This window comes from Nycticebus coucang, chromosome 2 (assembly GCF_027406575.1).
Source record: "Nycticebus coucang isolate mNycCou1 chromosome 2, mNycCou1.pri, whole genome shotgun sequence".
Lineage (NCBI taxonomy): Eukaryota > Metazoa > Chordata > Mammalia > Primates > Lorisidae > Nycticebus > Nycticebus coucang.
In genome coordinates, this window is record NC_069781.1 from 30,981,445 (window position 1) to 31,008,556 (window position 27,112).

General features: G+C 42.2%; 1 protein-coding gene across 9 annotated transcripts in view; it reads right to left on the reverse strand.

Annotated features, from left to right (window-relative positions):
• Positions 1–27,112, reverse strand: part of ZNF462 (zinc finger protein 462) — a 151,896-nt gene that overhangs the window by 60,745 nt on the left and 64,039 nt on the right. For 5 of the 9 annotated variants that reach the window (XR_008375223.1, XR_008375221.1, XR_008375222.1 and 2 more), the window contains exons 5-7: positions 25,315–25,601; positions 21,915–22,033; positions 17,860–18,051 (exon numbers count right to left, since the gene is read on the reverse strand). Coding sequence is in view for 6 of the 9 variants with exons in the window: in XM_053566577.1 (XP_053422552.1) it covers positions 17,860–18,051; positions 21,915–22,033; positions 25,315–25,601 (598 nt within the window). In the remaining 3 variants the exon portion in view is untranslated. Of the gene's footprint in view, positions 1–17,859; positions 18,052–21,914; positions 22,034–25,314; positions 25,602–26,045; positions 26,967–27,112 lie in introns of those variants that run through there. The other 4 variants (XM_053566600.1, XM_053566628.1, XM_053566593.1 and 1 more) reach the window with 3 other exon arrangements.

A 27,112-nucleotide genomic window follows, 5' to 3' on the forward strand; every position in this document is an offset into this window, starting at 1 on the left:
CCACAAACATATGAAAAAATGCTTATTGTCCCTAATTATCAGAGAAATCAAATCAAAACCACCCTGAGATCTTACCTAATCCCAGAGAGAATGGCCCACATCACAAAGTCTCAAAGCTGCAGATGCTGGCATGGATGTGGACAGCTACTGGTGGGATTGCAAACTAATACAATCTTTTTTTGGAAGGAAGTATAGAGAATCCTCAAACAACACAAATTACACCTCCCATTTGATCCTGGAATCCCATTAATAGGCATCTAACCAAAAGAAAAACTAATCCTTTTATCATAAGGACATTTGTACTAGACTGTTTATTACAGCTCAATTTACAATCACCAAATTGTGGAAACAACCTAAATGCCCACCAATCCAGGAATGGATTAACAAGCTGTGGTGTATGTATACCATGGAATACTATTCAGCCGTTAAAAGAGATGAGACTTTATATTTTCTGTATTAACCTGGATGGAGGTGGAACACACTTTTAGTAAAGCTTCACTAGAATGGAGAAGCAAGAATCCAATGTGCTCAATTCTAATATAAAGATCACAGATGACCTCTGTACATAGCGGGGAGTGGGGGTGTAAGAGAATGGGGGAGAAAGGAGGAAGGGGGTTGAGTGGGGTCACAGTGTATGACATACCTCTTGGGGGAGGCAGGACACAATTATAAAAGGGAATTTACCTAACAAATGCCATCAGTGAAACCTTTAATTTTTGGTATCCTCAATGAATTCCAAATAATAAAAAAAAGTTCTACTGTGAATAAAATGCTATTAAATAGTATCACCACCACAGAGAAATCTTTTATGAAAGGCAGAGTCTACCAATGAAGCAAATTTCACTGCTGTCTTATATTAAGAAATTGCTGCAGCCACTATTGAACTTCAGCAACCACCATCCTGATCAGTCAGTAGCCATAGACATTAATCACGACTGTCCACCAGCAAAAGGATTATGACTTACAGAAGGCTCAGATGATCATTAGCATTATTTAGCAAGAATGTATTTTTTAACTGAGGTATATGCATTTTGGGGACATAATGGCATTGTACCTTTACAGACTGCAGCATAGTTTACTTTTATATGTACTGGGACACCCAAAGATTTGTGTGACTTGCTGTATCACAATACCTGCTTTATTCCAGTGGTCTGGAGTCAAACCTGCAATATCTCCAAGGTATTAAATATATAATATGTACAAAGATAATCAGAGGTCATATTTCAAGAGTTCTTGGGTTGTAGGAGAGATATTATAACACACACTAAAATAAATGAATGTTCCAAAAATTGAATGGTCACGCATAGGAATCTATTACCTGTTAGTAGTGTGGCCAGAAGAGGGCTACGGAGTCAGAAAAAAATTCAAATCTTAGTTTACCACTTTAAACTACTGTCATGACTATTTATAGGATAAAATTAACTTTCATTTTACACTTATCAGACATTACTCCAGAAAGGAAGTTGTCCTAGGTCAAGTGTACAAAGATGACAAAAACCTTGCCCGTCAGGCGCTCCCTTATTGCAACATCATGAAACTAGCAGAATGGACTACATATTCCCAAGAGACATAGGGCTCAGTACTGTGGAATCAAAGCAAGGAGAGTTGATCACACCTAGGAACATCAAGGGAAGACTAGTTGTGAAGGAACTTACGCATGGCCTTGAAGGACAGGCAGGGCCTGAACACACGGAGATGAAGGAAAGACGGTAAGAAGGTAATGGCATGAACAAAGGCAAATGGATTGGGAGAGCTCCCTCCAGGTTGGCTACAACGTGTGTGTAGGGAGAACAAAGCAGCTGCTGGAAGGAGGAAGGCTGAGTGCACAAGGAGAATATGGATTGACCATGGTGCAATGTGAAAGATTTTTGAATAAGTTGATAACGTGAATTCATAACCCTGCTTAGAAGAAATTGAATGGAGAATTTTGCAGTAGAATGGACATGGTAATGAAGTAGGCATGAGATGGGGATGGGAAGGAGCAGGGTGGACGTGAGAAAAATTAAGGAAGTGCAGCCCAGAGGACTGAGTGGCCAACTGACTGCCTGATGGGATGTAGGTCCAGGAAGACCTGGAGATACAGAGAATGTTAGTTTGGGTCCCAAGAGCCGGGGTAGAGTGACAAGTTTAGGAGGAAGTGAATGAGTTCCACTTTAGGACCTTTGGGGTGAAGGTTGAGTGAGACTTGCAGGGGGAAAAAAGGAGGACCAGACAAAACAGAGCGTCTGGGGTTTAACCTTAGAGGTTAGCGCCTGAGTCATGGTGGCATTAGAAGAGAGAAGAGTTGACGCCATGTGTTTGTGAAGGGGAGGATTTGACAGGAGAGGACCAAGGACCAGACCCTGGCACCTGTGAGGCAACCAGCAGAAGTGAAACGGGGTCAAGGAAAGGCATGATCAGAGAGGCTGGAGGAGCTGAAACACACAGCAGAATCCAAACTGAAGAGCAAGAACGTCCCTAAAAGGAAGATCAGCAGTGCACATGCCACAGACAAAAAATGAAGGAGGAGGCAAGAGCAGAGTCCATGGACCTGTTTGTCTGGAGTCACTGATCATCCCAGTGAAAGCCATTTCGTTTCAGAGGGAGAGATCAAAGTTCATGCTGCAAAGATTCCAGAGAGAGGGAGAGGGAGGATGAGGAGGAAGCGGCAGGTGCGAACAGCAAAAAGCACTGACTCTTTCGCAGAGAAACCGTCCCTGGAGTTAGCCAGCAGGAGATCACTGCATGCCAGCGGCTTCCATAAAATGCTGAAGGCAGAACACAGATTCTAGCAGTTTAAGAAAACACAGAGTGAATGGCAAGAAAGCAGAAATTGGGGATATTGGTTTCTTTTCAAGAGACTGGGAGGACACAACTGCACCTGCAGGAGTAAAATTGCAGGAGGTCACATCCGAGAAGGGTTTGATATTTAAAACACAGAGTACTTTCCCTGGGGCTCATATGGATACCTTCTTTAGATTTTCTGGGGGGAAAACTGCACATTTAAGAACTGAGGTTCAGAGAAACGGTGTGACAGTCAGCAGAGCTTTGGAGTCAAGCAGACATGTTCATTCTAACCCCAGCTCTGCTGGGTGTTAACAACAACCCGGGGGCACACTGCTTATCTATCTTAAGACTACTTTCCTCCTTCCTAAACCTCAGGCAAGCTGGTCATGAACGTTCCTGTCTCCTGGGATTGCTGTGTGGATAAAACGTAAAGAGACAATGCTTCCAAAGTACACAGTCAGCAGACATGCAATAAATGATAGCTATCATTAATTAAAATGTATATTGATTAATGCCAGTAATAATACTACTAATGATGTCTGACACTAGGATTTATCAAAAAATTCCAACAGTCCATTAGGAGACTGAGTACCAGGGGGTTTCTTATGTGGGCGGTCTCAGTTAAGCCCTGAGTTCACATGCATTTATATTAACAGGGCTCCAGATGAAGTACTCCTTTTCAAACATGAATTGTTTTAGACTCCCAAGAAAGCTCATGACATAAAGTGACTTCATTCAGTTTCTGAGGCTAGACATGAATATTTTTTTCCTTTTTATTTAAAAAGGTACCATTCATCCTGTGAGCTTAAGAGTTCAAGACCAGCCTGAGCAAGAGCAAGACCCCCTCTCTACTAAAAATAAAAAAATTAGCCAGGCCTGGTGGCAGGTGCCTGTAGTACTAGCTATTCAGGAGACTGAAGGTGGGAGGATGGCCTGAACCTAGGAGCTTGAGGTTGTTATGAGCTACAACCATGCTACTGCACTCTACCCAGGGTGACGAAGTGAGACTTTGTCTCAAAAAAATAAAACAATCTTTCTACGGTTGATAACAAATTATCAGAAACTGACAACAAATGGACTTCTACTTAATAGTAGTCATTTAGAATATGAAAGCACTTCCATCATGTTACCCTGTTTGATCTTGGCAATAACTCCATAACGTAGGCACCATTATTTTACATATTAGAAACTCCAAGGCTCAGAGAGGGTACATGGTTTATTTAAGGACACATACCATGTAGTATGGAGCTGGAAAGGCCTTTGCCTAAGGCTGGGTATTTCATTACCTACAACATGAACAGCACTTTCCAAGCTACCTGCAGCAGCTGGCAAGCTGGACCTCAAGCTCAGGGGCCCAACAGCACCACCGTGATGTGCAGACGGTTAAGTAAAGAAGATCTCAATTGGCCTGTGCGTCACGACCCACAGGAACTGTATTAAAGGCTCGTGGCATTAGGAAGGTTGAGAACCTTCCTCATCTAAATGGAGAGCTAGTTTTAAAAAGATCAACTGCCCCTAATTTTTACTGGCTCCAGTTGGTTGAAAATGATCCCTCCTGGCACTTGCTCGATTAAAAGGAACCCAGTTAATACACCACAGGAGCCACAGGCGATGCCAGCACTGCAGCACGACTCCAAAATTCCACCGAAGAAAAAGAAACAAAACAAACTGTTATGCATTGGGGAAGAGGTTCCATGAACACTTGGATGTTTCCCCAGTTGGAGCTGAGGCAACCTAGAATGCCTGGGGTGGGACTTGGATGGGCTTGCGGGGTAACCTGAAGTAGATCTGTTGCTGTCAGCAACCCTCCTTCCCTTTCTGGACACAGGAAGCCCCGGGACTGTGCTCAGAGCTTCCTTAACAGTGCTTTATATGGCCAGCCCCAGAGGAGTCACCTCCTTTTATTGAAGATTAAATGATTAACATAAAAGCAGCCACCCAGTGTGCAGTATAGTAAGATTTACACAGCTTCTTTCTCACACATTGCTTTTGCTTTCTCTCTTTAGAAAACGGTAATAAATAAGTCTATCAATCAATCGATCAAATCCTAAACCTGCACTTGACTTGCATGGAATCACCACTTCTCTGTCCTATACTTCCTCAAACTCTTTTTCTGTTCTGGTGACACATAATGGTGACATCTATGTGCTTACTATTCTTCCCTAGACAAACTACGATTTAGAAAATATTCTCCCAAATTAGAAGATCGAGATAAACAGTGAAAAGTGTGCTAAACATTTTTGTTACGTAAAAGGGATAAAGTACACAATAATGATGCCATTCGAAAAGTAACTTCAAAGCTCTGGTTTTAAAAAAAGGAAAAGCAAATCTTTCATTTTAACATGAAACTTAAAAGTTATAAAGTTATTGCTTCCAAGACTTTCGTCATGGAGGTAATATAACTAAGATGCAAAAGTATACTATAGCTACCTTAGCAAAAATAATCTTATTGTTAACATAACAATATGTAGAATTTACTGATTTTAATGTGTTCATTGGGAATTTCACTTACACTTTGCTGTCTGCTGTGGATTAGCTATCACTATCAATTATTACATTTCTTCTAACAGAAATACTGGTGGCATTATTCTCACTTGCATGCAAGGTATGATAGAGACTTGTTCATTCTTCCTTCTCTGTATTCCTAATTAAAAACTTACCCATGGGCAAAATTTTAAAATACTGTAAAATCAGAGTAACAATAAAATCACCACTTGCAAGCACAATAATTTGTGATTGTCACAGCTATTCACTATACAGCTGCTCACTTCACTGGCTTTGGGGAGAGGCAGGATAGACCACAGCTATTTGCAACTTCTAGCACTTTAACTGTGACTGTTCCTGCCTCTTTTGCTCAAGAAAATACCTAGGAATGCTTATGGGTATATTGGTGCTACACAGGGAGGAGTCTAAATAAGCCCAAATTTATTTTAAAAAGTAAATCGGATTTGTGATTAATAAAGATAACCCGGAGAAAGGATTGGGAAAGATGGAAGTTGGAACCAGCAAGACTGGCTAACATCAGAGGAAGCGTGAGGGTGAGGGCTGTTCAGGGTTAGAGTCTGGCAAATTGGAAAGCAGAGAGGGACGAGGGAGCTAGCGATCCAGGATGCTGAAGAAGGAAAGCCCTCTGAAAGGACGAACGCCAGGGTGTGGGTGGGTGGAGGCTGCAAGCAGTGGGCTGAGAGAATTTAAGAGTCTGAGATGCTGGCAATTGACCAGTTCTAGTGAAGTCAGCCACAGATGGGCAGGTGGAGCACAGTCAAGGAGGTAAATCTCCCCAGCTGTGGAGGCCACAGTATCTGTTGAATTATTATCATTGGGTTTCATCTATTCAAATTCCAAAGTATGACGCTTACATTCGGAGTGGGAAGAAAGGCTGTGAGCCTGGCTGGCACCAGGACAGAGAACATCCCAGAAGACAAGAAGAGAATAAGCTTCTTAGCAGGCCTCTGACGAGAGACCATTCAAGGAAAGAAACAGAAATACTCTTGAGAGGTGGCAGAAAGCAAGGAATGCACCCACTCTTTTTCTAGGCTGCTTGGGGGAAAGGGAGGAGTCACTTTGCTTGCAGAAAGTTGAAAAGGATGTGGTGTTGTCATGGAGGCGGGGAGGGATAAGAACTTAGTTAACTGGAAGAGGGAGGAATGAGCTAGGAAAAGTGCCACAAGGCAGGCTGTCACGTCTTGGTATACACAGAGCCAGACTCCTTTGGGTTTTTCCAGATTCCCAGCCTTTTTTGTGCAGCTAGCTCTCCTGTGTGGGTGCTTTTGTAGTCCTCATTCAAGTCAATTCAAGAGATAACTTCTTGGATGGCTGCCAAGTGCTAGGGCTCTGAAAATGAACAGGAAACCATCCCTGACCTCAGAAAGCACACAGTTTAGGTGGAGAAATAGGTGTGATAAATGACAATTATAAGGGTATTTGCCACGTTCAGGAATGGAAGTGATTACCCTTGTGGGTCAGAAGCTACCTAACATATGTTGTATATTTATCTCCCAACAAAATCTTATTTTCAGCCTATTACTTTCAACAGTCCAGAGAGTCCATAATTTGATTTTTCTCATTTAACTTATGGACCATTTGTCAGTATTTTAAGGGTGTTAAGTCTTAACTAGGTGGTAGGGAAAAAGAATCTACATAATTTTTGAGAGGATGAGTGAACCTCAAAGTGAAGTTAATGAAGTTTTGATGGGCAAAATCTGAAAGGCCTCGTGCAATTCTAAGAATCCCGCCTTAAATATACTCGTACGCATCATACATATAAAAAAGATATTTGTAGTCTTTAACTACTTAACGTTTATTATTTGAAGAGGAATGATTTTGAGATCTGAACCTTCATGTTTCAAAACTATAGTGAATCCAGTAGCGAGGCAACCTACCCAGTGAGAGCAAAACCGTGGGAAGTAATTTGTAATTTGTAGAGTATGGTCCCAGTGTTGTAAAAAAAATAAAATGAAATAGGACAACCATAACAACCTATGTTTGTATATTCGTGGAACAAACATCTAGATGGCTCTTCAGCAAAGTGTGAACAGAGATTTTTCTGACTAGGGAGAGGCTGGCATTATCGGCGATCACTACATTTTATGTTGTATATTGCCATAAAACCATTCTTTAATCATTGAGTACGTATCAATTTTGTCATCTTTTGTAATCAGAAGAAAAAGTAATCTCTGCAGTTACCTTGGAAATGACTGACTGACTGCCACCCATGTCTGGATTTGACGCATTTCATTCTTGCAGACATGGAGATGTTGGCTTAACGTACCCATACCTCAGATCTTCACTGATGCCTCCGGAGGGGAAGGTGCCTTTCTGCTGTTTTCTCCATTCAGTACGTTTCTTAACAAATCCCAAGTCCTCTTCTGGTTCCCATGTTAAGCACCCCCAATATTTGCTTCCCCCTTTCCAGCTACTCCCATCCCTCACTACACACCCATCTCTTGAGCTGGACTGGTTTCCTCACTGTCCTTGGGTCCTTTCTTCTATGTATTTACTAACTTCTGACCCTCCTCTCACCAGGAATGGCCTTCCTTCTGTCTGCAGAAATCTACTCACCCTTCCAGGCCCTACAAGAGTCCACCTCTTTCTACATGAATCACCAATTCCTTCTCTCCACAGTTACAGCCATTAACATCCTGATGCACAATTTCTCACTTCATTCTATCCTTGACTTTGCACTTAACACTAACTGTGTGTCCATTAACTTAAGCTCTAACTATCAATAAGTAGTAAAAACATGTCTTTAGTTTCCTTTGGAAGATTCCAGAGCTCCCAGACATGTAAGAGGCCTGGTGCCTTAGCCACTCTGGATCGTGTCTTAGACTTGTCTGGGCACAGAGGTTAGAAGCACAGGTTTTGGCATCAGACAAATCTGCGAGTGAAACTCAGCTCCCATCACTCAGTCACTAAGCTTAGAGACTTTGGGACTCACCACTTCAGGCCTCATGGCCACAGTCTCCTGCTCTATAAACTGAGACTAATCATTTATACTTCAGATTCATTAGACATATTAAAACCAATGTAAGGCAATCAGCAGAATTTAAAAAAATAAAAATTATGATTATTTTTATCTCTTGGGAATTAAACAAGGAGACACACAGGACCCTTAGTAAAGTAGAATGGATGCCTTTCACACAGGCCAAGGTGGGGAATGACCAGCAATGCTAAACATCAACAACTAGATTAAGGGTTTAGAGTGGCTTGCGTCTTGACATGGCCCTGCAGCTCTGGGGGAGGACTCACAGTGCATCAAAATAACAGATGACATAAGGAGAGGAACTTGTGTGAGTCATCTAAGAATATTTGGTGTCCCCGAGGAAGCCGAGGAACCCAGCCCTGGAATGACTTCTCCAAGAGCAATGTGTGGGTAAATGAAACCTTAGCTGGGGCCCCATCCTCCCAGCCAAACGCTTCCTTTGGGTTGAACTTGATGACTGCTCTGCAAACTGCCTGCAAGGTAGAAGAGCCCCAAGGGCAGAAACATGTCCTTTCCTGGGCATAAACAGCAGGGGACTGACTCCAGCAAAAAGCGAGCTGGTCCTCCTACCTGGACACCTACCTGCCTCTTCTGTTGCTTTTACCATTCTTTACTCACCACGTCACCACTTTTGTTTTTACCACTACCGGGACTTTTCTGTTGGGTATTATTGAGGATCATGAATCTGTTAACAAAATGATGTATATACATCATTTGGACATGTTTTCCTGCACCATACCATCAAAACTCATGTAATTTATTTTCAAAAAATAAATAATAATTTTTTTTTTTTTTTTTGTAGAGACAGAATCTCACTTTACCACCTTCAGTAGAGTGCCATGATGTCATAGGACTCACAGCAACCTCTAGCTCTTGGGCTTCCACGATTCTCCTGCCTCAGCCTCCCGAGCAGCTGGGACTACCGGCGCCCACCACAACGCCCGGCTATTTTTTGGTAGCAGTTCAGCCGGGGCTGGGTTTGAACCCGCCACCCTCGGTATATGGGGCCGGCACCCTACTCACTGAGCCACAGGCGCCACCCATAATAAAAGATTTCTGGCATCATCTTCTTTTCTCTGCACATTAAAAAAAAAATTCTTTGTCACATTCCCATTTTCCCAGGACATACCCTTTGCTATAGCATGGCTATGGCTATCCCAGGACGTCTACCCCTAAATCACGGCTTACTCATGTTATATCTCCCAACTCCACTACCCTTCTTCTGCCTGTGTAATTATCTCCAAGCAGAGCAGAAAGACAGGAGAGGCCCCATGAGTCGTAAGAAGTCTCGAGACAGTTTGAGAGATTTTTGTCTCTAATAAAATTGGGCTAACACATCCAGCTTCAGCTTCAGGGAAAGAAATTCCAAGGTGAGTAATGAAAAGACAAGGGAAAATTTATTCTTTTAAAAAAGAACCGAGATGAGTTGTTCTAGATGATTCCATTAATGAGTGAATATATTTTCAGCCACAGCATAAAGCAGATTTTCTTCTCTTTTAGACATTACCCACAACTGAGGTTCTGGAAGACGGAAGGTTAATCTTTCACCGAGAGATACAAAGTCAGATGTACAATTATAAATAAGTTTGGTAGTATACAGCTATTCTGACATACAAATGTTTTTGTGGGCATGGAAAGAGGGCAACCGGTTCATTGATGAAATCTCCACGGCATGGAAAGCCTACAATTGAAATGTTTTAATCCCTGGCACACAAAACTGTGGCTAATTCAAAAAGTCACCGAAATCCCAGGCAGGTGGATTCTTTGGGAAGTATGTATCACCTGACCTTTGAGTTCAGGGTGGTGATAATTTCAGAGGGCTCCTATTTGCCACTGAGGCAAAGTCCTAATAGTTTAACCTCTGTAGATTTCCTGGCGTATAAAAGAAGTTTCAGGGTCTTCCGTGTCACTTTGCTCCACTGGAGCTGCAGACTTCTAAGTCTTTATAGTAGAAACATCATTCTTTATAATGAGTATTAAAATAAACTCTAGATCACATTTTAATGTAGAGATTCTGATGTCACAAAGGGAAGGTTAGTAATGTCTGGTCAGATAATTTTGAGACCAGCAGAACCTATTAAAAATTATAGTCGAGCCATTAAAATTATGCCTCACATCCCATATGCTATAAACGATGTAAATCTTTGTACTTTTACAATTATTCACTCGAGTCCCCATTTCATTATTGTCATTTTTAAAGAAACCACCTCTTTTTTTCTTTCACCCCAAGAGAAATCTGATTGCAACTGGAACCCACATGGAAGGGCTGATGCCCTGGCAACTAATTGGATCCTCTTAAAGGTTGAATTTTGTGTCTGACCTATTTAGAGATCTGAAAAGCTTCTCCTCAAAAAGGAGGCATCTCAGATCTTAATTTTTAAGTGTCAAGTATTGCTGCAGCCAAGGTTAAATCAGCTGATAGTTTGGAGCTACACTCAACACGACTCTTAGAGACGATTTTCCTTTTAAGCTTCAATGTAATTCATGCACTATTATTTCTAAAGCTTTATCTAATACCTTATATTTCATATACAAATCAAAGAATATATTTAGGTCAGGTTGCACTTTAAGAGACATCTAGAAATAGTCCATATATTGAATATAAAGGTTTAGAATCATATTTATTAAAGACTGTATTAATCTCATCAGTATTGCTATAATTTCTCCCCCTGTCATGGGTAGGCAAAGTACCATTCACAGACAAAATCAAGTCTCCTTTTTGTTTTTGTACATCAAGTTTTTACTAGAACATACCCATGACCATTCATTACTTATTTATTTGTTTGTTTGTTTGTTTCCAGAGACAGGGTCTCACTCTAGTCCCCAGGCTAGTGTCCTGTCTTGGCCTCCCAAAGTGCTGGGATTACAGGCATGAGCCACTCAGCCTGGCCCATCTGTTTACATATTGTCTATGGCTGCTTTCATGTTGCAAAGGCAGAGTTAGTGGAGTGGCTGGGACAGAGACTGCGTGACCCAGAAAGTCTATCTGGCATTTTACAGAAATAAAAAATTGACAATAAGCCATCCACAGAAAGACAAATAACTGCATGTCTTCACTTCCATGTAAAAGTTAAAAGAGCTGATCTCCTAAAAGTAGAGAGCAGAATAGTGGAGAGCAGAGGCTGGGAAGGGTGGTGGGGTGAGGGGTTAGCTAGAGTTTGGTTAGCATAGACAAAACTACCATCGGATAGGAGAAATAAGTTCTAGTATCCTATAAGTACTGTAGGGTGATCATAATAAGCAACAATTTATTGTATCTTTTCAAATAGGTAGAAAAGTGGATTTTTAATATTCCCAACCCAAAGAAATGATAAATATTTGAAGTGGGAGCCTATGCTAATTACCCTGATTTGAACATTATGTATTGTATACATGTATCAGAATATCACACTGTAGCCCATAAATATATACAACTATTGTGTGTCAATTAAAAATTGTTTTTAAAAGTTTGCCAACTCCTGATTTATGGCTGGAGGAATTGAGCAATATAAATCTCACAAAATGAGTCTCTTCTAACCAATACATGTTAAACACATGGTGGGGAAAAGTTTTCAGATGGGATAGAAAGTTATATCCATCAACTGAGTTGTTAGTCAGTTTCATCCTATAGCTTCTCTGAATGTGGATTTAACTGTAACCAAACACTATGTATGTTCTTTTGCCAGAGACACAGAGAACAAGGTAGCCCTCTCCAGGTCAGTGATTGTGTCCACTTGCTCTAAGAAGCAGCTCTACCACCAAGTGATTGACTATAAATATTTCTCTCTCCAGCAGCACGACATTGTCTGTCTCCCTTTGAGGGCTAGAAAGGCTTCCATACTGTCTCAACCTTCGGTTTCCCACCTTTACAGAAAGTCTCATTATGCTTAAAACAATGACCACATTTAAAAAGCTCTTTATGGAGAAAGACCTATTTGTCATGGCAGAATAATTGTGTAAGAAAGTTTCTGGGAGAACAGTCCCTAAGGTTACGTCTTCAGATTGTCTTTTGAACCTGCCTCTTAAATGGAAGTGAAATAAACTCATCCTTGTATAATTTGGTTCTGTGGAGTTAGATATGTTCAGGGACTCAGTACAGTTAACTGAATTAAAAATGTGGATGCCTCCAAGAAATCATTGCTCAGTCGAAAGAACAGGTATTTAATAAACACCTACCTAACTGTTCCTACTGGAAAATTAGGGGACAGAACCAATAGCACATCTACAAGTACAAAGAGAGCCCTAAGAAGACGAGTGACAGAAGAGTAATCCGAGTCTTGTTGGGGCCAATGAAGATTAGTCTTTAAAGGAAGTTAAAGTCATGGTCTCAGAGGGAGACAGGAGGTGCTTCCAAGCTCCCAGGAAAGCTTACTGCAAGGGGCGGAAGTGTAAATGAAGAAGTTAGATGCTCAGGGTTAACAACCAGACAGTTGGCAGAAAACATCAGCATTTGCCAGAGAAAAGCACAATTAAATGGTCAGCACCTGAACACAACCCAGAGGACTTTGAGTCTGACACGACAGACGGTAAGACATGCCTGTGCTTCCTCGATGAGAAATGTCTCGGTAAAAATAGTGTTTACCAAACATTATTCTAGAGTTTAGAACAGAAAAACCAACCGAGTTACAACGGAAAATCTTTCACAAAGAAAAAAAAAAAGAAAAAGAAAAAAGCTCAAAGCCCTTTACAATATTTTTCTATTAATTCATAATGTCAAAGACTTCCCTACTGGCCTGGTTGGTATCTCCATTATAAAAGGAGGGGGTCTCATAACCAAGAACTCTGTTTTTTCTGAGTTGCTAACTAGGGCACCAGCAAAATAACTATGTTACCCTCATTCACCTTATTCATTTCACAACTGATCTTAATGTCTGACTTTTGTCTTTCTTTTAAATGCATCACAGTAGCGATTTCCCCAAACAGACAATTCCATACAGTATAACTGGGCAGACAGAAGAAACAAAGTAATCTATTCATCCAGGGAAATGGGAGGAGGGGGGAGAGATAATGATGGAATGTCACCACAGCCTTGACTTCTCATAAAAGATACAGTTGCATTTTAAATTACACATCCACTGCCCATGCATTGCGTAGCTTCTCAGACCTAAACAAATCTCATTGCTAAACTACACTGGCCCAGTTCCTTTGTTATATTTTATTGCTGTGTGTATGTGTATTTTTCTGTACTGAAAGCAGAGACTTGGAAACAGCCTGATAAAAGCCAGTCCTATATTTCATATGGCAGGAGAAGGAGCACAGTAAACACAAACACAGCAGAGCACTTCCCTTTGTTGACAACCTTATTGTTTTCCCTTAATGCATTGTTTAGAATAGCAATTACGTGTCATTTCCCATTATCTTACACACAAAACCAATACCATACAGCCGTTGCTTTTCCTTCCAACAACTGATCGTGAAGAATATAGAGGATTTGTGTGCTGGTGAAACACGTCAAGACTGACAGCTCAGAGCCCAAGAGCCCCGTGGAAGCCTAGAACAGGTGCGTGGCCAGCCAGCTGGGGTGAGATCTCCCCTCCATTTTCTCATTTTTGCTTTCTCGGCTTCCCTCCCTTTCAAGTGCTTCCCTCTGGACTGGGAGGGAGAGCAACTTAGGCAGAACCTCCCTTTTCAGGCTATTTCCCTCTGCCAGAGAAGACTGGCTCACTCTCAAGACAGCAAGCATCTGACCACTGCAAATAGCAGTGAGAGTGTCAACTTGTTTTATTCACATCCCTCACTAGGGAATCAGAAAGCCAAAGACGGCACTGGTGATTTCCCTGGTTTTATGGATCTTGACCTCTCCCCTCCACCCCCAGGCCAGCAACACATTTTTGGTTCGTGTGTTCACAGTGTCCTGGCATCTGCAGTGTGGGAAACCTGAACTGAGAGCCAATAGCCCCACAGCTTCTCCCTATTAAAATGTGCAATTGGATTTCACATGTGTGTTTCAAACACCATTCAAGGCATGATTTACAGGCTACTGTCTCACCCCACAGCTGTTTTTCCATCCTCCAGACTTAGCTGTTTCTAGGAATACACCATCCAGCTCCCCAAGCAAATAGTCTTCCTACTTTGGACCTCCTCAGTTATTTGGGGCCTTGCAAAACTACGCACGACCTATAGTAAAGATTCAACAAAATACTTACTGAATAAACAAAGAATTACGTATGGGAACAGCCTTCTGTTTACCCCACCTTCTACTCAACATTCTTGTCATCAAATTAATCACAGTTGATGCACTGACACAGGTTAAGCACATTAAAAGCACCATAGGACTGATGACTTTTGTGTAGGCCTCACTAAACTGTTACCGCTCGGAGCCTTGACAATTACTCTCTTAAGAAGAAAAAAAGGAATCACTGTACATTCTGCAAACTATTTTCTTGTGGCTAAAGAAAGACAGACAATCTGTGCTACACAGAGAACAACTCAACATTACTTCGTCCTGTTTCTGTGACACCCCCCTCCCCGGTCCAGCTTCTGAGAATCTGGAATCACTCCTCAGGAAGGTTAGGCCTCAGGCTTGGGATTGTGTTTAGCTCAGATACAAGCACTTATTAATATCCCCTAAACATTTGATTTTAAGTTTTAGAAGGGCCAGAGTGGTACTGTATTCACTTTTGATTCTTCTGTGCACAGGACAGCTCTGACTGAACTCAATTCTTCTTGGCCTAGACCATGGAAGACCATCCATGCAGGAGGTGGCCCTGACTCTAGGCCCTAGAGGATTCCTCTGTCCTTTGACTGAGACTCACCTTTCAAGGGAGAAAGACAAAGGAAAAAGAAAGTATGACATCGGGACGACTAGGAATGGCCTTGGGATGGATCCATTTCACCCAAACGAGTCCATGGGTATAGCTTTCATATGAAAGCAATTAATGAAAAGTCATTAGACCAGGCTCAGTGGCTCCTGCCTGAAATCCTAGCACTCTGGGAAGCCAAGAAGTGTGGACTGCTTGAGTTCAGAAGTTCAAGACCAGCCTGAGCAAGAGCGAGACCCCATCTCTACTAAAAAGAAAAAACTGGCCAGGCATAGGCAGGTGACTATAATCCCAACTACTTGGGAGGTTGAGGCAAGAGGATTGCTTGAGCCAAAGAGTTTGAGGTTGCCGTGAGCTATGATGACACTACCCAGGGCAATAGAGTGAGACTCTATCTCCAAAAAAAAGTCATATTAAATAAAGATCTTCGATTTGGGGCAAATTAGATTTTCCCTCTGGTTGCAGTATACCAATCTTTTCCAGTGAACAAAGTATCTCAAGGTGGAAAGAGGACATTTTCTTTACCTTTTCCATGGGCACTAGATTTGAAATTCTAAGTATTCCTAGAAGAAAATGAGAAAACCAAACTAACAGCACAGGCTTCCTCTAACACATAAAACTACCACACAGACGTTGAGATCAAGATTGTGTGCTCACTTCATGACAAGTCATGGCCATCAGAACAAGCCCATTGTTCACAGAAGTGCTTTAAGATAGGCAGACCAGTAAGGGGCTACAGTGTTTGATGATTTGCAGAGGGAAAGCCACCAAGATCTACAAATCAAAAGGTTCTTCTCGGGACTTACCTTTCTTTCTTTATCTTTCTTTTTTATTTTTTGAGACAGAGTCTCATTATGTTGCCCTTGGTAGAGTGCCATGGGGTCAAAACTCACAGCAACCTCCACCTCTTGGGCTTACGTGATTCTCTTGCCTCAGTGTTCCAAGTAGCTTGGAGTACAGGCGCCCGTCACAACGCCCAGCTATTTTTTTGTTGTAGCTGTCGTTGTTTAGCAGGCCTGGGCTGGGTTCGAACCCATCAGTTCCGGTGTATGTGGCCGGTGCCAAAACCACTGTGCTATGGACACCGAACAGGGACTTACCTTCTCATTTCCTCCAACAGGTGTCCGCTCACAGACCTCATGAACAAAGACTACTCACTCACTTTTTTGATAATCTGAGAATTAGACCAGGTTGACCAGTTGGACCATCAGATCTTCAAGTTACCCAAAGGTCTCTTGTTTTACACCCTGACATTAAAAATAACCAAAATTCATCCTTGTTGTAAAAAGCCCAGAATTGCAACCAGTGAATGGAAAGCACAGGAGGACAGTGGCTACGCATTCAAGACCTACTGGGTGTCAGATGCTGCAGGCATCTGGACGTGTGCCTGTTCTTGTGCATCTCTCTAGACCAGGGATCCTCAAACTTTTTAAACAGGGGTCAGTTCACTGTCCCTCAGACCGTTGGAGGGCCGGACTATAGTTTAAAAAAAAAAAAAAAACTATTAACAAATTCCTATGCACACTGCACATGTCTTATTTTGAAGTAAAAAAACAAAACAGGAACAAATACAATCACACTGCCTCCTGTTGCCCGTGGGCCGTAGTTTGAGGACCCCTGTTCTAGACAATGAGGTGGTGCAGAGATCATTATCTAATTTTGCAGGTAGATAAGACTGCCCAGGGACACACAATTTAAATCCAGGCTTTTGATTCACTTAAAGCTCCTCCTAAGAATTTAAGAGTGACGTTGGAAGACAGTCCTTCCCTGACTTGGGAAATACTCAAGCTGGAGGCAGTTAACTGGCAGAGGGATTCAAGCATTAGAGGAAGTTGGAACACAGCAGTTCTACATGTCTAAGAATCCACGGAGTTCCTTCACCCATACTCTAAGCATCTGATTCTGCAGTCATCCCCCAGGTGAGCTGAGTAATCAAAACTACTTGTTCTGATCACAACGAACAAGCTACTCGTTCTGATCGCAATGAACAACTCTCCCTTTGTTCACTATGGCAAGACTGCTCTCTCCTTCTCTCCCCTACATGGCTGGTCATGCTGTCGGGGAGCAGACCCTCTCCAGGGCTTTCCATGTTTCTTGATGCTCCATCACTGGGCAGTTAGACTCTCCTCCTAATTAAAACTTCCTCAACATCCTTCAGCTATAAGAAATCTGTATGTCTCCCATGGCCCAGTCAGACACACTCACCCACTCTCACCGTTTTCATCCCTACTCTGAAATTTTGTGTTTTAAACTTACATATCTGTCAGCCCAAGCACTTCATAGCACATATATATGGGAGTGCCAAAAAAGTCTACACACATTTTAAGAGACCTCATTGGAAGTAAAATTGATCATTCCCCAAAAGTGCACAAATTACAGGCAAAATAGATGTGCACAGCATGTCTAGGCACACTCAACCAGTGACAGTACCCTCCATTCAACTTTGAAAAGTAATACACAGATCACAGTGCTTGAAATGTGGATACATTTTTTTGGCACCCTCTGTATAAGTTTTAGAACAAGACAGGATGTAAATAAAAACAAAGACACCTGCCTGGTACTCCACTTGCTATCCTGCGTGAAACCACAGGGGAAAGACCCAACAACAGTCCCTCCCATATGACAAGCTCTTTCCAGAAACAAGCCCCCAGGAGCACCAACTGCTGCTTTCATCATGGTACTGAACAGGTGCACAGGGCGCTCCTCTCCCCATCCATCTTCAATTCCTACACAGTTTCAACCTTTTCCCATTTCTTCCTTCACTTGACCCAAAATGTTTACCTAAGATTTTCTCTGAGGAGAATGATTGGCAAGGAATCCCGGCCCACCTCAACCCTGAGCGGATAATTCTGGCTTGGAGCCCACTTTTACCATTGGAGTCTTCCACGTCTTCGGTTGGAGTAGCTTTTTGGGAGGAGTGGTGGGTGTGCGAGGAGAGCAGGCTGACGATCCGGGGTCTGGGGAGGGTCAGGGCTTTGCCGTGGACCTTGAGGGAGTGTTCCTTCAACTGGCTGATTGTCATGGTGGAAAATGAGCACCAGGAGCACTTGTAGGCATGTTCACCTAGGAGAAGATGGCGGCCAGGGGTGGGACAGGAGAGACAGGGGAGAAGGGTATGTGGCGGGTGGAGAACAAAATAACACCGTTAATTCACGCTAGAGAAGTGCCTCTCAAGCGCGTCTAGGAACGGTCCCTCACAGACCAACTCCCTGCCCACTCCCACATGCACAATGCTAGTGTGAGATGGAAACTCTTCCACAAGCTCCAGAATCACGTGAGCTGCCCCCCTTTCACTTCATGCTCTGCTTACAGGGCGAGGCTAAGAGTCCATCCCCAAGGAGAGTGAAGCCACCTGTGTATGAGCCCTCCTTCAGAGAGATTCCCCAATCCCTCCTTCTCTCCCCTAGAAATGAGCATGGTAGGTTTCATTCCAGGTTGGCTTTTTATGAACCAAAGAAGATAATATGCTTGAATTCTCATCCCAAAGCCCTGCCAGTGTCTTCTCAAGTACAAAGTCACTCAGGACAAACTCTATTGTATGATTCTCATTCTCTACTTCCTCAACTACACCTACCTCCTTGTCCCACACACCTTCTCGCTCTCATATACCTCATCTATCCCTCCCCCATATATATACTCATACATATAAAATGGGTGTGTGTGTCTATAGATATAGAAAATTCCTTTTTGGACTAGTTCACCAACCTCAGTATAAAACTCCATATCCCTATCTAGTCAATAGTGCAGAAATGACTAAAAATAAGGCATTTCTCTAATGAAGGCAGTTGCATTTGTAAACACGGGAGAGGACAAGGATGTATGTGTATCTCCAATATTCTTTAATAAGGAGCACAAAGTAAAAATAAGTGCTTTTCTTTTAATTAATTTTATGCCACTGAACTACAACACAAATCGCCATGACCAAATGAAGGTAAAGTGTGATTTACTTTTGCCATAGCCAGCTTCTAAATGAATTACCCTGAAAGAAGTAAAGTGTGAAATGGGCATGCTTCTGTTCTCCGACAGATATACACTGGCGTGATTAATTCAGAAAGGCTTTCATAAGCAATAGACTTAGAAATGTTCATGCCTCCAATCCAGGACTTCCACTTCCGAGTCTCTTTTAAGGAAACATCCTGTAATATATAGAAAGCTTTACCTAGAAATGTGTGTTATTTAAGCTTGAAAAAGGTATGAAAGAGTCTAAATTTCCAACCACAAGGAAACGGTGAAGTAAATGGGGCATATCCTGATGAACTATTATTCCATTAAAATCAATACTTGAATTTTCCTCAATGTTGTAATAACATAGAAAATAAAGATAGAAAGGCCAGCTGCATTTTGGATTATAAGATAATCACAAGTGTTAAAAATAATCATAGAGAAAATGATTGAAAGCAAGTATATCAACTGTTAACCACAGTGGTCTTTAGATAGTTAAGATTATGTATGTTCGACTACATTTTTTCTTTCATTTCCAAATTTTCTGTAATGAACATGCATTTTTTTTTAAATTTATTTTTAAAGGAGACATTTAAAAAGCAGAGAAGACAAAGTAGGAAGAAGAAAAGGAAGAATTCCCAGGATCTAGAGGAATAAAAGTTTTATAGAGCACTGAAAATGGACAGAGCTGGTGGTCTACAGATAAATATTAAGAGAAACAGGAATCGGGAGGTAAACCTCTGCCCCTTGATTTCAACCAGCTGAGATCGGTACTTTCCTGCCACCATGAAAATCACTAAGTGGTTTCACATGTGAAGTGAGGGCAGCGTCCAAGTTCTGCAGTTGAGCCTCTCCCCTACATTTCCAAGGAAGTCTTCACGAGAACTGTAGAAAACCTGGAACTGCCACGGCACAAGGCGGAACCCAAGTTGAAAGAAGTCAGAGGACCCAGACAAGACTGCAAGTTGATCCCTCTTTAGGAACTAGACAATAATGTTGATCAGCGAACAAGGGAATTTACTAACACTCCTAATAACACATATAACACTACTGCTCTCCTTACTCAATTTACAATTTTGTAATGACAGCCCAGTTGCATGAATCTTGCTGAGTAGCTGTGAGTTGCACAGCCTGAAAGAATTCAATCCAGATCATTTGGTTAGTCCATACTATGTTTAACCCTTTAAAATAAAATAAAAGAATCCACTTAGAGGAGTCAAGAGTTTTTTAGAAAATGTATTGCTTTCTCCAAGCCAAGCCCCTCTCAATGGCTAGCCGCCATGTCACTGAGACTGAGGTTCCAAAGTGTGTCAGAAACTGGATTGCACTGCACTCAATCCCTCTTACTGGGTACGCTCTTTCCTCCAGCCAGCGTGCACAGCGAGGCCAATCTCCTCGGTCGTCTCCAAGAACAGACACTTTAGCTTAGTGCCCTGGAGTCAGTGTGCAGGCTCTGACGCTCTTTCAAAGTCCTTCCCATGGGCCGAATCATCTACCCAGCTCTCACTGGTAAAAGTGCTTTTGACAAGGCTGGGGCCTGTGGGAGAAACTCACACAACCAGGATGCCATCCTGGCTGAATAATTTACAATGTACACAAGTTAGAAATGAATGGTTTGAATTCTGAAGCCATCTACTCCACAGACTTTAGTATAAGTTTCTTGAACACAGAAAAATACCAAAAGAGAAAAGGCCTCTATGGCTACTTGCCCTGTCCCAACCCTGACCCCTACGGAACCTGGGGCAGCTGGAAGGTTTGGGAATTTTATGGAATTAATTAAGTTCAATGGGACCTGACACTCAGAGATAGTAAAGAGACATGGTCCTGTTTGCCCAAGGCATGGGGAGATGGAAAAAATGAAGGACCCAGGTTCTAGACAGTTTTTAACTTGCTGTTCAGAATGTTGCCAGGTGTTAAACAATGTACAAGGGACATTACACAATGCCTCCCCTTTAGGACTGTCACAAGGACTGAGTAAGACGAGAGAGAATATAACATGCTGAGAGCAGAGCATGGTAGTTAAGAGAAGTTCGTGATATACCAAATGTTACCAACAGCAGTCTTTAGATAGTAAGATTATGGATGACCTACACAATTTCTTCCCTTATTTCCAAATTTTCTCTAATGAACAATAAAATGGGATGACTAAGTGATAGAGACCAGTGCAGCTCCTGTACATTCATGACCCAACATCATTTTCTTTCTGGTCTCTAAGGGCAGAACTGGAGCTAAGGGCATCGCTTGAGAAATCTCACCCATCTTGAGTTCTCTGTCCCTTCAAACTTCCTCACGATGATAACTTTAGTAGATGTAATTGTTTTCCCCAATGCCACATGACAGGCTCAGAAATTCAGAAATTTCTTTTAAGAAACAAAATAGTCTAATTCTAACCTGTTAGGAGCATGAATCAACCATCTTATAGGTGACATAAGCTTTGAAATATTTTGTCTTTTAGTGATTTTTCTTTAGTATTTTTTTCTTTAATTTTCTTTCATAGATAAAAACAAACCGAACATGCAACCTGCTTAGAAATAACTTATTAATGAATCCTATGTATTCAATTTTGATAGGAGGACAATTAATGACCTAGTACCTGGTGGGGAGTGGGGGAAGGGGAGAGCAGAGAGAGGGAAGGAAGGAGGGGAGTGGGGGAAAGGAAGAGCAGGAAAAGGGAAGGGGAGAGGGGGGTGGGATCTCGGTGGGTGACACACCTTTTGGGGGCAAGACACAATTGTAAGAGGGACTTTACCTAACATTTCTTTGTCTCTGTAAATGCAATCAGTGTAACCTGGTTTCTTGTACCCTCAATGAATGCCCCAACATAAATAAATAAATAAAAATAAAACCAGATATTGAGTCTGCAAAAAAGATAAGTAAATAAAAAGAATAACTTATTAAGTGTGGGGCAAGAGACTTAAAATTTTACTCAGCAAAGACCATCAGAATTCAAACTCAGAACGTTTTCATCACAAATGCCAACTCACCAGCGTGAGCTTTGAGTATATGCGTTTTAAGCCGGCTGTTATAGGAGGACTTGAAGGAGCAGAGTTTGCATCGGAATGGTTTATGGTGTCCATGGTGGGTTTGCATGTGCCGATCCAAACTTGATATAGAAGAAAAAAAAAAAGAAATGACGGGATTAAACACTTATCCACTTTTCTCATTGCCCTTTTCTAGGATTCCCACTTCTAAAATATGCTAAGTCTTTTTGTTTACTTTCTAGTCATGGTGCTTACTAAATTAATTAATTGATTGATTGGCAAGAGCATATGGGCCTACTCTAAGAAGAAAGGAAGCTAATGGATACAATCTTTTTGGACTGAAAGTTACGGCAATGATAACAGGTTACAGTAGACCTTTATTTTCCCCTCTCTGACCACTGATAATTGGAAGAATGGATCCAAAAAGAGAAGGCACAAGATGGGTGAATTCAAGGTTTCTGCCAAGCCAATGAAAGTGCCTATCAACGTGTCTTCTAACTTACTCAAAAAAACAAACAAAAACAAAAACTGGGGATTAGAGAAATTTAGCATTTGAAAAGGGCTAACTTCTTTTTCAATTTTAACTCCTCTTTCATCATGAGCACTGGAGTAGGGAAGGGAGGTTTCCAAGCTCTTGACTTCCTGCCATGTGCCATGTTAACAGAGGCCCATGCTCACAGCTGGCTGTCCCTTCTGATAAACACCGTCAGGTTCACCATACATCAGTCTTCCAGAAGCAATGTGTAAGAGAAGTTATTTAATTACAGTGAACTCCTAGTACTTCATAATAATTACCAACCTAAAAAAAAATAGTAAATCTCCCCAACAAGGTGTGGGAAGAAGTTCTAATTTGTATTTAGTATGCCAGAGAACTAAATTCCACTCTAAATGACTCGCCTGGGAATGGCACTCCTTAGAATTTAAACCTATAGTGCTCTCCTGAGTTCCAAAGCAACATTTTCAATTGCCTTTGGATCTCCCTCTGAATGTCCTTTAAGCTATCTTACTCTCCACCTGCCCTAAACAAACCCAGCAGTTTTTTCTACAAAATTCTCTTCTCTGTAAATGGCACTACCATTCTCCCAGTCAACCAGACTGAACATCCAGGTGCCATTTGAATTCTACCTTGTCCCTCGTATCCTGCATTAAGTCAGTTTTTACAAGTCATGAAGATCCATTCCCTCAACCGTTCCCTAACTTCTCCTGGATCAGCTACTATCCCTACGGCTTCTTCTTCTTTTTTTTTTTTATTGTTGGGGATTCATTGAGGGTACAATAAGCCAGGTTACATTGATTGCAATTGTTAGGCAAAGTCCCTCTTGCAATCAAATTGATCCCCGCCCATCTTCTTTTCTACTCAAGAGCATAAGCTCAGTCAGGCTGCTTGGGATAAAATCCCAGCTATTACAGTAGAACCTCTGTAAGTTGACCACCCCAGGGACTATAACGAACTGGTTAACATACAGAGGTGGTCCACAAAAGGAACTAGGCCTGGTTACTTCACCTCGGTAGGCCTCATTTTTCTTACTCATAAAATGGGAACAATAATGCAACTATCCCTTATATGGCTGTTTTGAGAAGGACATAATAGTTGATGCACTTAGTATAGTGCCTAATATGTAGTAAAATGCAATAAATGTTAGCAACTATTATTACTGAATTAATTTCAGACTCTTATAAGTAATTTAAATCATAAAATACAACTTTCTGGCATTTAAAACTCCAAATATGGCCTTCACTAAAGTATTTAGACTTTATCTTCCACTTTCCTTTACTTGTAACTTAAGGATTAGTCAGCGTGAAACTTCAGCAAGGCTCCCAACAAGCCTCTTTTTTTCCCCTCAGCTTTTCCTCCATATCATACAACCTGTCCAAACTCCTCAACTCTTATCTTCTTCCTTAAAGACTTAACTTAAATGCCCTTTACTGCCTAAAACAGTCCTGACTCTTCCAAAGCAGATGCAACATTTCCCTTTGTTTGAAACTTCGCAGTATTTTATTGTGTTCTTTTTTTTTAAGATGTGCCTTGTTTTGCTGAGTCCTTTGTATGGTTGCTTTATAAACCAACCCTAGACCCTAAATTCCCTTAGATTACAGACCATGTCCTATTCATCTTTGCTTTCCCCCACAGCACAGTGCCTAGCACTGGGTATATTCATTTATTCACGATTATTTACTGAGGTTCTGCTGTGTGCCAGACCATGTGATAGATGCTGTTCAATAAATAATGAACTGTAGAGAACTCCACAAGTTTCAGGCCAACATATGGGTCTGATGACAGAGATTAGACATCAGGCTCTGTATAAGAAAGAGTTTACAACTCATCCTAATCTCTGTAGAAAACTGCGTCTCCTGCTTTTCAGCAACTACTGACTAGTGCTTTACCTTTTAAAAGAAGCAAACAGCCCATCCTTTCTTTTCAATCATCATAAAAAATAAACATATCAGTCTTCCCATCAGTCACCCTCACTCAAGACTGTCAGAATGCATTATTGAATATCCATCTGTCTTTTACACAGTTGAAAGAGAAAGGCAACTAAAAGTTGTTCTCAGAACCACCCCTCTTCCCATCACGCCAAAAAGCTTTACACGCCTACCCCAAACTTAGAAAGTTGTGATAACTTCAACCTCCCTGTCTTTCAAGTAACTCTTTGGCATCTAGAAACTTCTCCATCTTTCAAGGTCTTTTTAAAAAAATTCAAGCAGGCTCAGCACCTGTAGCTCAGTGGCTCGGGCACTAGCCACATACACTGGAGCTGGTGGGTTCAAACCCAGGAGGACCTGCCAAACAACAATGACAACTACAACCAAAAAACAGCTGGGCGTTGTGGTGGGCACCTACAGTCCAGCTACTTGGGAGGCTGAGGCAAGAGAATTGCTTAAGCCAAGAGTTGGAGGTTGCTGTGAGCTGTGACATCACAGCACTTTACTGAAGGCGACATAGTGAGACTCTGTCTCAAAAAAAAAAAAATAATAATAATAATAATAAATAAAAAATCCAAGCAATCATTCTTAGGTCACATGGGTTAACAGTGCTAATTTTACCTTACAGCAACTCAGTTTTCCAAGGGAAACTTTACTATTTCCTCAGAGGATGATCAGCTTTTGACTGGTGTTTAACAGATGCGTCAATAAACCTGTCTACTCCCTACAGCTGCATCTTCTCTTGGGTCACTCTAAGCTATTCCTCACATTTGCCTAATCTAATGCTGGCCAATTCATCTCCCATTCTTAGCTCCATTTTACAGATCAGGTACCTGAGGCTTAAGGTAACAGGGCAGCCGGTCGAACCACAAGCGGAGCTTTTTCACTCATCCCAGTTTCTCCTGCTCTAGCTTAGTTTTTGCCTTTTCCCATGATGTCATCTCCCAGCAGCCACGAGTGGCCACCCAATAGCACTTACTTGTGCCTGAAAGCAGAAACAAAGGAGCAATACTGGCAGCTGTACTTGTCCTCTCGCGTGAACATGGCCAGGGCCAGGTGGCTCCTCTCATGAGAACGCAGCCCCTGCATGGACATCAGGACTCTGTCACATTGACTGCAATGGTATCCCCCCGGCCGGGTTTCATCCTCCAACATTCCATCAAGCAAGCAGTGTTCACCATCCACCCGGCCAACCAGGGCGCCACTGGCATCTTTGGCTGCTTCCAATCCATCCAGGAACAAGTGGGCAGAGTCTTCAGCCTCCTGCTAAGAGAACCACACACACACACATGCCCCACCAACAAAATAAATATCTATTGTTATTGCCCCAACTTTCTTCTTCTCCCTTCATTCTCCCAAACTCATCAGCATCTCCTGTCAAAGCTTCCTCCCCTGACTCGAGCCCGACTGCCATTCTTCATGCAGAGGTGGTGATTTGAGGGCAACATGTCTGGATACAGGTTGCTACTGCCTGGGAAAAGTGAAAGAGGGGCTCTCCCACTCTGAAGACAGTTCAGTCCCTTCTCCCCCCATCTTGAAAAGAAAATTCAAATTGCAATCCCATCGAAGTTGGGTCAGGGTTATAGCACAAAGAAAAGAGAGGAAGGAAGGAAGAGGAAAAGAGCAGAGTAGTGTGACCGTGTGGGAGCCGTGGGCCATCAGTAGGAAAGGATGCCCCTGCTTTCTGTTCCCACCCCATAAACAGTGACTTCACCCTCTGACTGGAGGTTGTTGTATAATCGATTGAAAAAATTAAGGAGCAGCCTGGTTTTAAGTCACCTGTTATTTTGAGGCAGCTCCTTGGATTACTCATTACGCAGGATGAGCCACTCTGTCTCACACATGGGGCCCCAGGACACACTGCAGGGGTGTGTGGACTAAGGGAACTGCTGCTGTCCCTGGGTTGCTACCGTTCTGCCGAAAGACAGACGGCTTCAGTCTTCAATGAAGGAAAGTAGAGGCTTTACCTTCATGCTAAATTGGCAAAATAGGATGCAAGACCGAGAAGGGCAGATGACAAAAATATATTGAGTATCCATGGGAGAAAAGCCAGAACCATGAAATGTGTTTATAATGATAAGTGCTTAGCAATCTCCTAGAAGGCTGGGATGGTGGCTGGGTTACTGAAACAGTGGCTGCTATTAGCATTATGATGTTCAAAACAGGTGGCCTAATAAAAGTTGGGGGGGAGGGAAGGCACTTGTTAGCATCCTATGGGGAGAGAGGATGAAGGGGACAAACCAGGCCAAAGGCTCGGGGTCAACTGTGATGCAATGGTTTTGGTTTCAAATCTAATGTCTCTTGTATTCCCCAGAGGACCCAGGATAAGAAGTCAAAGACAGATTCTCCTGGGCGCTCTGCATCCTCAACCAGATGAGAACAGTAAGAAGTCAGACCACTAGTGGGAGGAGCAGAAGATGATGGGAACAGAACCCACTTGATTCCTCTCAAGAGCTCAGGCAACTTGGAAGAGCGAAGACCTAATGGCAACTAAACGCAGAATAGAAGGACGACCCGAAGCCTCCTATACCGAGAATCCTGGACCTTCTGTTGCCACCAAACTATCCGCGTGGAAGGAAACCAGATCGAAACTCGACCTTTCCCTGAACAGAAAGATGAGGAAGGTCCAACCTGCAAAGAAATCAAAACAAGCCAAACCAATCCAAGCATAACTCAGGAATGCCCGCATTCTGAGATGCTCTATACTGAGCCACTTCAGGCAATGGGGTTAAATAAGTAACTTGAATCTCTCACACACAAGAATATGCACTCATCCA